This window comes from Leptinotarsa decemlineata, unplaced genomic scaffold, assembly GCF_025532065.1.
Source record: "Leptinotarsa decemlineata unplaced genomic scaffold, Ldec_3_MD MMD2_P_RNA_scaffold_4, whole genome shotgun sequence".
Classification (NCBI taxonomy): Eukaryota; Metazoa; Arthropoda; class Insecta; order Coleoptera; family Chrysomelidae; genus Leptinotarsa; species Leptinotarsa decemlineata.
In genome coordinates, this window is record NW_027412531.1 from 2,533,548 (window position 1) to 2,546,895 (window position 13,348).

At 33.3% G+C, this 13,348-nt stretch overlaps 3 protein-coding genes across 5 annotated transcripts in view; 2 read left to right on the forward strand and 1 right to left on the reverse strand.

Annotated features, from left to right (window-relative positions):
• The first annotated feature begins 3,647 nt into the window (after window positions 1-3,647).
• On the forward strand, window positions 3,648-5,928 carry LOC141487555 (uncharacterized). Its single transcript, XM_074186661.1, has 2 exons — window positions 3,648-4,128; window positions 4,376-5,928. The coding sequence occupies exons 1-2, from the start codon at window positions 3,805-3,807 to the stop codon at window positions 5,759-5,761; spliced, it is 1,710 nt and encodes a 569-aa protein (XP_074042762.1). The 5' UTR covers window positions 3,648-3,804; the 3' UTR covers window positions 5,762-5,928.
• An 11-nt stretch (window positions 5,929-5,939) lies between these two features.
• Window positions 5,940-8,052, reverse strand: LOC141487556 (uncharacterized). 2 transcript variants are annotated; one of them, XM_074186663.1, is made up of 4 exons: window positions 7,815-8,052; window positions 7,497-7,725; window positions 7,251-7,420; window positions 5,940-7,200 (listed from the first exon to the last, which is right to left on the reverse strand). In XM_074186663.1, exons 2-4 carry the CDS (start codon window positions 7,714-7,716, stop codon window positions 6,139-6,141), a joined length of 1,452 nt encoding a protein of 483 aa, XP_074042764.1. In that variant the 5' UTR covers window positions 7,717-7,725; window positions 7,815-8,052; the 3' UTR covers window positions 5,940-6,138. The 2 variants fall into 2 exon arrangements, with proteins under 2 accessions (XP_074042764.1, XP_074042763.1); XM_074186662.1 differs by having other exon boundaries at window positions 7,497-7,728.
• A 3,148-nt stretch (window positions 8,053-11,200) lies between these two features.
• The window catches only part of S1P (membrane-bound transcription factor site-1 protease), a 31,654-nt gene continuing 29,506 nt past the window's right edge, over window positions 11,201-13,348 (forward strand). For both annotated transcript variants that reach the window (XM_074186664.1, XM_074186665.1), the window contains exon 1: window positions 11,201-12,488. In XM_074186664.1, coding sequence (XP_074042765.1) covers window positions 11,381-12,488 — 1,108 coding nt within the window. In that variant the 5' untranslated portion in view covers window positions 11,201-11,380. The remainder of the gene's footprint in view (window positions 12,489-13,348) is intronic.

The window sequence follows — 13,348 nt, forward strand, 5'->3', positions numbered from 1 at the left end:
TAGTTGTGTAATTCGTAATATTACAGGGTTTTGAAATGAAACGTCGTATACCTACAGGATGCTATCTATTTATCGTTTTAGCAATTTTTTTTTCGTAGTCTCCATTTAAAAAAAATGGATAAAAAAATAAAACTTCACTCAGATAGCCATGACTTCAAATCCAGATGTATTTTTCAAGGCTGAAAAATACATCTGGATTTGTTCAAAATAAGAGTACCTACTTTACTCCTGTCTCAAAATCAAATATTTGAAGGCTCCTCGTATATTACGTGTGTTTCACTGTATTTTGATGGCGCATATTTAGTTTTAGGGAATGCACAAACATTTACCAAGAATAACATTTTGTCGAAAAACCCTTAATTAATAAGTTTCCCATATGGTGCATACTTTGGGGATGACACTGTATATTCAAAAAGTATTCGTCAGCGATTCAAATACATTCATTCTGGCGTTGAAACGATGACGTCACATCAACTATGATTTGAAACGTATTTATGATTGCGTTTTCTGGCGCTCATGTATTTAAAACGTATTCGTCTGTGATTCACAAACATTCATTCTGGCGTTGAAACGATGACGTCACTTCAATTATGATTTCAAACGTATTAGGCAATCCAAATCACGTGACATTTTGACATTCAATATGGTGGATTGTTGGCACACAATCGATGTTATTCTTATGTGAGTTGGTTGTTGATTTAGTGAGTTGTGTTGTTTTGGACGTTTAACTGTATTTTTTTTTGGACTTTTGTTGGATCTTTTGTGTTTAGTTTATGGTAAATATATAAAAATATGTATACAGGGTGTCCCTGGACTTCCTCTTTTCCTCTCGGGAATGTATAGATGGGGTCAAAATATCACCAGTACTTTATATAACTTTTTTTCCTAAAATCCTTCGTTACCAAGTAACGGGCCCTCGAAGTTACAAAATGAAAAATGTTTTTCTTTGATAACTTTTCAAGTGAATATTCAAAATCATCCAAATTTTGGTAATTGACTAAACAAATGAATTCCTTCGATGAGCTTTCATGCAGGAGTCAGTTGTTTTGCTACAAAGTCAGGAACGGACTACCCCCGATGGTCCACACCCCAAAACTTTGAAATGACAGATATTTTGCAATATTTTTCAACAAATTGAGGTTACTTGGACAATTTTATGAATAAAAGTACTCGTGTGGAAAGTCGATCGGAGCAACGAGTCTTGATAAAAATGTAGTTTCACTCGACGACATCAAACCCGCTCGTCCACCATTATTTGAAATGAATAATTATCAAAGCAGAAATAATAATGATAACGTTAATTCAACAACATTTATCCTGAGATGTCTACCATTATTCGAAAATATTAGTTTTTAAGGAAAATGGAAATGATAGGTAAAATGTTCATAACGAATTTTTATAATGCAAACACGTTTAACTAACGAAACTCAAGAGCAAACAGAAATGAAAAATCAGCTACAGAAACTGCTCGATATGACCACCTTCTCTCTCTATACATTTTCTTAGTCTGCGAAGACACCCTCTCTGTACTTGAAATAGCATTCCAGGGTCGTTTCGTATGGCTTCACAATGTAATGTTATTCTATTCAACAATGCATCTCTTGTGTGAATAGGTGTAGCGTAAACAAGGCTTTTTAGATGCCCCCACAGGAAGAAATCCAATGGATTTAAATCCGGAGACCGCGATGGCCATGAATATGGCCCACCTCTACCAATCCATCTATTGTGGAAAATATGGTTCAGATGGTCACGCACAATCAAACTGAAATGAGGAGGAGCGCCATCATGCATAAACCACATATCTCTTCGGGTTTGCAATGGAACATGTTCGAAAAGTCCATTCAAATCGTTCTGAATGAACTCCAAATAACGTTCTCCATTCAATCGGTCCTGTAGAATGAATGGTCCTATAAGATGGTTTCCTATGATACCAGCCCAAACATTCACGTTGAATTTCCGTTGGTGTTTGGTTTGCAATATCCCATGGGGATTTTCTTCGGCCCATATATGGAGATTATGAGAGTTGATAACTCCATCTCTACTGAAACCTGCTTCATCAGTGAATAAAACTCGATTAATAAAAGTCATATCCTCTTTTTGCCTATCCATGAACCAATTGGCATATTCCAGTCGTGCTGGAAAATCTTGAGGTGTCATGGCATGTACCTTCTGGATGTGAAATGGGTGGAGCAGTTGTTCCCTAATTATTCTATGAATAGTGGACTTGGATGTATGGAACTGTTCTGATAGATTTCTGATGCTCATTGAAGGATCATCAGCGACGGCTTCCAAAATATTTTCCTCCAATACAACGGTACGTACAGTCCTAGGAGCGCCCTCACCACCTCGTTTTGGCAAAACTGTACCTACAATAATATCGAAATAAAACAACGTGCTCAAATTAATTATCAATTATTACATACCTGTCTCCCTCAAGCTGCGATCGACACGCTCGAATGTTTCTCTTGACGGTACCGTTCGATTGGGAAAATGCTCGGAATACAGACGACGAGCTTCTGCAGCATTACAAAATGCTCGTCCATAAAATACATGCATATCTGCATATTCATTGAATGTAAACTGTTCGGCCATATCAAAAAAATTCAAAATATCCTATGAATATTGACAATACAATGATAGTCATATGACAACGCACCACTCAACAAAACAAAATCGCATTCCAGTTTCTCATTTTTTATCAAAACTTTCTAAAAGGTTTTTTTGTCAACATCTGTGAAAGGAATATTATTCCCTGGATATTTTTCACCTGATCATGTGCAGCCGTTTTTGTAGTTCATTCGTTTGCTTTTTATTAGTATAGTAAATATTTTTTCCGATGTGCGTTTTTTCAGCTAAATTTAGATTCGTGTTAAAGAATTTCTCCCATAAAATTATAATTATCAGTGAAACTCCTCAACAGTTTAGCTGTGAAGAAGAATTTGAAACATTCGAATGTTGAGTTTCATGAGATTCAGATAACTGATCAACACGAAACGTGATTATTCCACACGTATTATGTACATACAAAATATGGAATGAATTCGATATTTCATAGTAGAGTAGCTTGTTAGTTTAAAAACACCACGAATCTACAGAACTTGATATTTCTTTTGAAAAAATATCTGCTATCACAATTGTGACTTAAACTTCCATATAGGTACTGTACTTTTTGTTTACGACTTCATTTTAGCATACTTTGTATTATTCCTGTTATAAATGTTGTTGAATTAACGTTATCATTATTATTTCTGCTTTGATAATTATTCATTTCAAATAATGGTGGACGAGCGGGTTTGATGTCGTCGAGTAGAACTACATTTTTATCAAGACTCGTTGCTCCGATCGACTTTCCACACGAGTACTTTTATTCATAAAATTGTCCAAGTAACCTTATTTTGTTGAAAAATATTGAAAAATATATGTCATTTCAAAGTTTTGGGGTGTGGACCATCGGGGGTAGTCCGTTCCTGACTTTGTAGCAAAACAACTGACTCCTGCATGAAAGCTCATCGACGGAATTCATTTGTTTAGTCAATTACCAAAATTTGGATGATTTTAAATATTCACTTGAAAAGTTATCAAAGAAAAACATTTTTCATTTTGTAACTTCGAGGGCCCGTAACTTGGTTACGAAGACTTTTAGGAAAAAAAGTTATATGAAGTACTAGTGATATTTTGACCCCATCTATACATTCCCGAGAGGAAAAGAGGAAGTCCAGGGACACCCTGTATAAATTATTTCCAAGAAAATATTTTTATCTGTTTAGTGGCCTGTTTGACCATAGTAACTTTGGTTTTTAGTTTATGATGGCGTTTAAACAAAGCGAATATTTGTTTAATTTGAAGAAAAGTCATCCTGAAGTAGCTGCTAGGTATGTGGAAAAAGTCAAAGACCTGAACTGCGACCCTTACACCCTAGCTGAAGGTAGTTTTGACAATGGGCTTGACTATGTTCCTCCCATTACAAGCATGGAGATTATTTGTTACCTTGTACTGACCCACAGTTTTTATACAAAGGAACAAATACGAGCTTATAAGAGCCTAAATGCCTTCAAATATTTTGAAGCTGGATTTGTAGAGAATGTTGGTTTTCAACTTATTAATGATTATGTTCTTATAGTTGGCACAGTAAGTAATTTTTCCTAAGTTTTTATAATACATGTAGTTTGTAATCATGTTTATTTTGGGGAGGGCTGTGTTACTCAGGTACAAATGATGGAATCTAGGCATTTATCTTCAGTGAGGTGTATGACTTACCTTCACTTGCAGAGAAGCACTGAAGATGACTGCATAGGTAGCAGCGCTCTGCATTTGGAAATAAAAATTACCGGTTTACAGTCTTTTGATTCCTTATACTTATTTTCTTTTGTTTCAGGTGAAGCATTCCATGAAAGCTCGTGAGAGCAAACTGAGGGTATGGATTGTATCACAAAAAGATGGTGCCATTTGTACAGCCCACTGTACATGTATGGCTGGATTGGGAGAAGTATGCAGCCATATTGCTGCAGTTTTATATGCTGTAGAGCATGCGAATTGTGTTAAAAACAACTTGTCATGTACAGATGTGAAAGCTGCTTGGCCCGTTCCATCACAAAGTTGTACTGAGCCAACACCAGTAGCTTCAATGGATTGGGGAAGAAAAGTAGAGGACAAAACCTATTCAGATGTACCTTCAATGAACGAAGAGGATTTGTGCAACATGCTACAAGAAATTAAGGATGCCAATTCTCAGGCAGCTTTAATGAGACTTGTCGAGTCATTTGCGTCTGAAATAAACAAAGAGGAAGCATTACTTCCGGTAATATTCGGGATCTATAATAAAAAACATGAAAAAAAGACTCTGGATGAACTTATTTTATTAGGAAAAACCATCCCGATGGATGTAGGGAGGGACATGGCTTCAGATATAGAAGTGAAAACTCAAGGACAGAGAACATCAGAGGAGTGGTATAGACAAAGGACTGGTCGAATTACTGCATCAGTTTTTAAAGATGTATGCAAGACAAGCTTAAAAAAACCATCCTTGTCACTAATTAAGTTAAAATGTTACCCTCAAAAAATATGCACTAAACAAATGAAATGGGGAATAGAGCATGAGGAAACAGCAATTAATAAATATCATGAATCCATGATAGAAAAACATGAAAATTTTTTTGTAAATAAAGTGGGATTGGTCATAAGCGTTACGTGGCCTCAATTAGGTGCCTCACCAGATGGGTTTGTATATTGCGATTGTTGCAGAGGAGGTTGCTTAGAAGTGAAGTGCCCTTTTACACTTCGAGAAGCTGGCAATGTGGAAACGTTTGCAAGATCTAAAAACTCTTGTTTAGAGGTGAAAGAGGAAAATAAAATTCAATTAAGGAAAAATCATAAATATTATTTTCAGGTCCAAGCACAAATATTTATTTCTAATATATTGTATTGTGACTTTGTTGTTTGGTGTCCAAATTTTATTTATGTAGAAAGGGTTTTTCCCGATTTTGAATTTTGGGAAAATAATTTAAAGAAAGCATTAGACTTTCACAAACAAGTAATCATGCCGGAACTATTGGGTAGATATTATACCTCAAAAGTTCCAGGGGGTAACATTACGAAGTGGTGTTTTTGTAAAACCATTGATGATGGCAGGCCCATGGTTCAGTGTGACAATGAAGGTTGTCTAATTACTTTTTTCCATATTGATTGCGTCGATTTAAGTGAAGTTCCAAAAACAACATGGATTTGTTCTAGATGTTATACAAAAATATTCCATTCATACTGATTATCTTGTTTTTTTTGAATAATTTTTTGTAATAGTTTAGAAGTAATATTTAACCATTTTAGTAAATTTTTTAGTTTAATAATTAGTGTTTATATTTTTTGTCAAAAATATTCATGTGTATATAGGTTTTTTAAAGAATTTTAAGTTTTTTTTTTAATGTGTTGAATAAAAAATCACCCATTATAAACTCTTTTATTGAAAAATAGGTATATCTATAATTTAGGTTAACATATAATAAATAAATATATTATTTCAGCCATTTAGACCAGTTGAATCCAAGTCTTGATAAGTTTACTGAGAGGATTAAAGTTTCTCTTCCTTATCTAGAAATAAGTTACCAGGACTTGGATAAACCCATCCATGAAAAAATAGAAATATCATAAAGGTATTATTGGATAAGAAAAATTTATCAAATTGCAAACGACAACAACAATTTTGTCGATAATATTAACATCATCGGTTACATGTGTTAACATGGTAATTGGAAGGGGTCCTTGGAAAATGGTAAATTTATTTTTGATAACGCCGATAATTCTTTCAATATGAATTCTCACATGAGCAATTTTTCTTGTTTCCTCTAGTTCAAAGGGAATAAGTTGTTTCTTGCCTTTAGTAAAAGCAGGAATTACAAGCTTTGCCCCCAGCGTAGCCAATGAATCATTAATTAAAAAACCCCTATCGGCTAAAACAATGTCTTGGCTTTGTATTTTATCAAGAAAACCAGATAATTCCACCATTTTTTTATCCGATGTTCTTCCTCCCCAAGCTTTACTTATATAAGAAATGGTGCCTTGAGGAGTAATGCCAATTAAAAACTTAACAGTATTGTGATGTTTGTAATTTGACCAACTTTTTTGTTGTGTTATGTAACTTGATGCTTTTTCAATAAACACTTCAAAGCAATCGATAATAACAGTAGTTTTATCATGAAATACTTCTTTAAAACATGATGGAATATTTTTCAAATTTTTCTCTTTATCTGGCCATATAATAAGATTTTTAAATCTTTGATACATTAGAGATATAATAGAGTTAAAATAAGTAGAACATGTTGACTGTGATATTCCAAATCGATATGCCAAATCTTTAAAATGTGCATTAAGTCGTAATTTAATCATAGTTATTAAAAATTGCTGAAATGGATCTAATGCACTTACAGAAGACACAGCAATAAAAGGCTTTATCCTTTGAAAAACTATGTTCAATAATGAAAAATTTAAACCAGTATAATACAGACACTTCTGATCATCATTATGAAATGATTCGTAAGTCATAATAGTCTTATTTAACCTACATGACAAAATATTAATTTTGGATTTTAAGAAATCTACTGCTTCACATTGTTTGTTTAAGTGATCCACGGTTAAATCGGTCTGTGTAGCTGTGCCGTCTTGCTCTTCTGGGTTGATTTCCTCTACACTTCCAGAATCAACATTTGTCTAAAATAAAATATATAACTAAAAATGATAATCTTTGTTATTATTGTTACCTCAGGGTTATCATCAACTTCTTCGAATTGTCTCATTTTTTTTCTATTCTGCAATCTCTCCATTCTGTCTACATCTAGTTGTCTCTTAAGTGCAGATTCAGTGGAATAGCCCATATTTTGATTTGGTATCCAGTCAGGATTATTAATATCTTGTAAGTGTGCAGGCTTTCCTACAAAAATATGATTTACATAGTTTAACATAAATATACTTGTTGCCAAAATAAAAATTTAATATGAAAGACTTACCCTGTACAAAATGCCTGCTGCACACTCTTTCATATTTTAATTTTGATTCAGTAAGATCATCTCTTCTTATAGATCTTATCCACTGTTCTCTTCTTTTGGCAGACAATACATTTAAATGGACTACATGCGGAAAATTTGTGACTTTGGGAACAGAAAAAAAAGATACCTTATCCCTATCTGCCCTGCTACCACAGCTCACAACAATACAAGTTAATGGCATTTTTCGTAGCTGCTTAAATATAAATAAAAAAATTTATTTAGACTTATGTTTTGGCTTTTTTGCTTATTTGTGGTTAAGAAATTCATTTTCATACTTACCTTGTTTGTCAAGTTTAGCCAAACCAGCCGATACAATGACTGTTATATTAAATAATAAATAATGAGTTAAAAGAAAATCATAAACTGCCCCAAAATGTAGCGAAAAGTGTGTGTTCTAAACAGATGTCTATATAAATCAATGTAAACAATACTAATGTGTGCCAACAATCCACCATATTAGAATTTTTTGACAGGTGTCTGGATTGCCTAATTCTTCTTGATTTAAAACTAGAGTGAGGTTGATTGGAATTTGACATTACGTTACGTCAGTTGTCAGTTGTTTATCGTAAAAGTTTATAACGTGCTGAAAACTTCTCATCAAATACGTTGTAAGGATGTGCAAAATAAAGCTGGATAATTATTATTTGCACAAATCCGATTATAATTGACGTTAAAGGAAATTAAAAAGTTTGTTTTCATTATTGAATTTGATATTTGACACAAATTGTATCATTCCATCTGGCGAGTTTCATTATTAATGACGTAACGATTGTTCTTATACAATGACGTAACTACGAATCGTATTTGAATACACGCTCGAATACGATTAAACGACAGAAAATACCTCAGCGTGAGATTGGTTTTGATACGAAATTTTACGTTACGTCAGTTTCTGCTTTATTTTGATCGTTATAGTTCACAAAGTGCTGAAAACTCTTTTATCAAATATGTTGTAAGGATGTACAATATAAAGCTGAGACAGTATTACGTGCACAAACCGATTCTAATTGAGGTTAGAGAAAATCGAATAGTTTGACTTTATTATTTGTGAAATTATAAAACAACATCACTCCATTCTGGCGAATCTTATTATTTATGACGTCACTACGAATCGTTTTTGAATACACTCTCGAATATGATTAAATGCCAGAAAACACCTCATTCATTGCCTTGACATATTAGTAAAATTGAAAGGATACTTTGAATTGTAATCCTTTGTTGGTTTCAAGAATTTATTTCTCCATATATTATCTCGGTAAAACTTGGTCCACTTTCACACAAATTTATATTTGTGAAAAGTTTTATTACTATAACTTTGGAGTTTTATGAACTTTCTTACTTGCTGTAAATCTGAATTTTTTCTCATGAAATTGCATACTTCCTTTATCATTTGACAAAACTAGGAGAAGTTATATCTTTTTGTATATGCATATAATGCAAGAATATTCGATATACAGGGTGTTTCAAATTCGATCCTCACCATTAGGATCTCGGAAACTATGGGAGATACGAAGATGGTTAAATTTGGGGCAAAGTTGCGCATTTACCTGAGTAGCAATATGCCATTGAGGAAGTTATGAAATTCCGAGTATATCCGGAGATATCCGGAAAAAACATAAATTTTGGAAAATGGTTATTTCTTTCTGGCTTTATTTTTCGAAGGATTCGAAAATGAATTGCACTTTCAAATTGCCACTTTTTCCCTGCTACATAATGGTGTTTTCAGATTTGCTATCTGACGTTTCATCTTCCGGCCACCATCATCAACTTTATTTTCTCTTATTGGCGCTACATTGGATTCTTTCTGTTTTGAATAGAACTAGATTTTACCTTTTCAATTATGAATCATTAGTTATCATTCTTTTTCGAAAAATTGGAGATATTGAAAAAATCGCTTCGCGTATCACACTATAACTACGACTTGACTGTGTAGATATGCTCGTGGCTAGCTTTTATCTTTTATATATCATTATTCTCGCTACATCTATAGCGGCAGCGAACATCGTACATTTGCGCGCTCTTTAGTTACGTCACAATTGGTTGTTTATGACCACCAGTGGCGGCTGGCATTATTTTCTTTAGGGCATGATTTACAACAGTATAATCTTTCAAAATGAATATTACTGGAGTTTTTCCCAACACCAAACCGTTATTTCAACACCTTGACACGTTGAATAACTTTTTTCGAGATCAATTGCCCTAACACCAAACTGATATTTTTGCACTCGACGCGCGTTTCGCCAACAAAGTTAGCATCCTCAGGAAAAGAAAATCCAATTCCAACTCCAATTATTATCATTACTACACCAAAGGTTGCCATTTTAAAAATTTACAGTTTAATATGTGAAAGAAAATCATGTGCCTTTTGAATATGACTTTTTGAATTCTTCATTTGAATAACAATGAAATAAATTCTCATAATCAATAAAATGTGGCCTAATGACCTTATTAAGTGATGCGACCCCATGGTTGTCAATTGCGGTAAAATAATGACATTTAACAATTTGACATTTGCTAATGAATAAATCACCTATCTTTCTGAGTTCCTTCTGCATGTTAATTTTTGGAACATAATTGGGACAGACCTTCTTATATTTTTTCATAGCTGATTTTTCATTCTGTAGCCCCAACTTCATATAGGACGACTGGAAATCTCTTTTCGGCCATATTCTAGAAATCACTTTCTCATTTACCAAAAATGAAAATGCAGAAGGAACTCAGAAAGATACATTATTTATTTATTAACAAATGTCAAATTGTCAAATGTCATTATTTTACCGCGGTTGGCAACCATGGGGTCGCATCACGTAATAAGGTCACAAATATAAGACATTTTGATTACATTGAAACTCAATTTGCTTAATAATTTATACTTTTTTTTCAATATAAATAAAGTTAGCTTGCAATTTTTGAAACTCATTGTTAAGGTTTACGTAACCTCATTAAAACTTCTACTTCAGTTTTTCAATCTCACCATTTGTAATGTTCCAAAACGTTCCATAATCTATTCCACTTGAGTTTACGACAGTAACACGGGCAACCAAGTGGAACGGGAAAAACTGCGGTCGTGACGTGATCGTTGTGAGCACTTAGTGGAACGCACGGTATGAATGTCATAGAAAGGATGATGATTGATGATCGTATCATCGAAGTCTGGCAAATTCACAGTATTTCTGTATATACAAAATACTGTAGCAAATTGCTCAAAATGCAGAGCCAAAATCAAATAAATCAGAAAGAGTATGTAACTCTATCCTACTCTGGCACCTTAAGACATGTGCACAGTCCTAAGATATCTCAATGTTAGAATCATTCAAATACTAAACAAATTTATGATTAAAAATCAAAAAGATATATAAAAGGGAAAGGAGGATACCATCGTTCCCTATCCTTGGTATATCCTAACGTATTTTCATAAATCACACCTATGTTTTGTGCTATTTGTCATGAATCCCCAAGTCACAGATGTATAAAGCAAAAAATAAGCCTTCAGTCTATGACAGGATGACGGCAGTTATGAAATAGGTGGAGTCTGGCAAATTGCCGTAAAGGCAGAGCCATAAGAAGAAGAAGAAGAAGAAGAAGAAATAGGTGGAGTGGTAGTCGAATGCGCCCGACAAGGAAGCAATGGTCATACAAAAATAGAGCGAGAGAGAGAGAACTCTATTCCGAGTCTATTCTTTGATATGTTATTGTATATCTATTAAAAGTATATTTTGATTTGTTTTTTCCATTTTATAGCTGAAATGAGAAGTTGAAAAATATTGAATTTTAGTAAAATTGGTTGTTATATCACCATAATAAAATGTTTCGTAGAAAAAGAAAGAGAAAAACCCTATTTTAAAATGAAGAACACTTATATTTACAACTGCATTTTATTTTATACAGCAATTACCTTCATAAGTGCACAAAATCACAATGGAAAAACCACAGAGGATATTATAGAATCACCACTTTGTTGCAATCTCACAACAGAACATTTGGAATTTAATTATAATTCCAAAATTATTGAAAATGAATATATTGTTGTCTTCAATGGATATTATAAAAATCAAGCTAGGGCAAATTACATTAATACTGCATTGAATGCATCTGGTATACACAAATGGGAAATACTCGCCAGGAAGAATCCTGCCAGTGATTATCCCAGTGATTTTGACGTTGTATTGATAGAAGATACTGAAAAGTTAGAAGGACTGAATATGCTTAATGACCATCCTGCCGTCAAGCGAGTTACACCTCAACGCATGGTCTCAAGAACATTAAAATTCATTAGTCCTGAACATGTTAGATACGGCAGAAGTAGCTTGAATTCAAAAGTGCAGTTCTGGCAATCAACAGGTCGTCATACAAGACGTTTGCTTCGAGCTATTCCCAGACAAATAACTTCAGTGTTACAAGCAGATTCCCTTTGGAATATGGGAATTACTGGTAAAGGCATAAAAGTAGCTATTTTTGATACTGGACTGTCTAAATCTCATCCACACTTTCGTAAAATAAAAGATCGTACCAACTGGACAAATGAGAAAACATTTGATGATGGTCTTGGTCATGGAACTTTCGTTGCGGGGGTAATAGCTTCTAGTAAAGAATGCTTAGGTTTTGCACCTGACTCAGAATTACACATCTTCAGAGTGTTTACAAACAATCAAGTATCTTATACCTCTTGGTTTTTAGATGCATTCAATTATGCAATTCTAAAAAAAATAAATGTGTTGAATTTGAGTATTGGTGGACCTGATTTTAAAGATCATCCATTTGTTGACAAAGTTTGGGAATTGACTGCTAATCGGATTATTATGGTGTCTGCTATTGGTAATGATGGTCCTCTCTATGGAACTCTCAACAACCCTGCTGATCAAATGGATGTCATTGGAGTGGGCGGTATTAACTTTGAAGATCAAATTGCAAAGTTTTCTTCAAGAGGAATGACTACTTGGGAATTACCAGAAGGTAAATTTAGTCTTTTTGTATGATAAAAGAACGATATTCCCTTATATATTTGAATGTATGATGAAATAACATAATGGACTAGCAAAAAATAAATGACCATGTTAACATGGCTTTTTGAAAGGGGATTCCTAACAATCGATGTTACTAAAACCAATTTCAATGTCTGTGTAAACACCGGTTTATTGTCGCAGAACCTTTTGGAAAGAGGATTAGTTATAAAACCAGATTTATGAAGTTATGTAGACACCGACTTTGAACGGTTTAATAATTTAGAGACATCAACTTTCTCAAAAGTATCAGAAACTGAATTTTCTTTCAAATAGATGAGGCATTTTTCAATATAAGCAAAAACTAACGATTCCACAAATTGCCACTATTTTTTTGCTAATTAGTTGCATTATTGAGTTTTTCAGAACTTCGACTAGGTCATTGGTTTGCTCTAATTATTTGTTAATCAGATTTGAGGAGAAATATTTTCATTTCTATTGTTTAAAAAAATACAGGTCGTTTCTATTATATTTGAAAAACCTAATATACCTTTGAATTCAGACATAATTTACCTAAACTCTCAAAGTATAATTAATAATAGTGATGAAATCCACGAAAGGGTAAGTTGCTCTAAACCAAAATTAATACTACTCAGTGAAACAAGACAAACAGACGATATTGAAGATAGTGAAATAAAAATTGAAAATTATAATCATGTACGATGCAACTCAACAAGTAGACTTACGGAAGGTGTTATAATTTATATGAAATACAGTTATATTTTCACACATTATACAACATTCAAACTAAGAGATAATTATTGGTGTAAAATATTAAAAATTAATTTTATATCCGCAATATATCTGATTGGA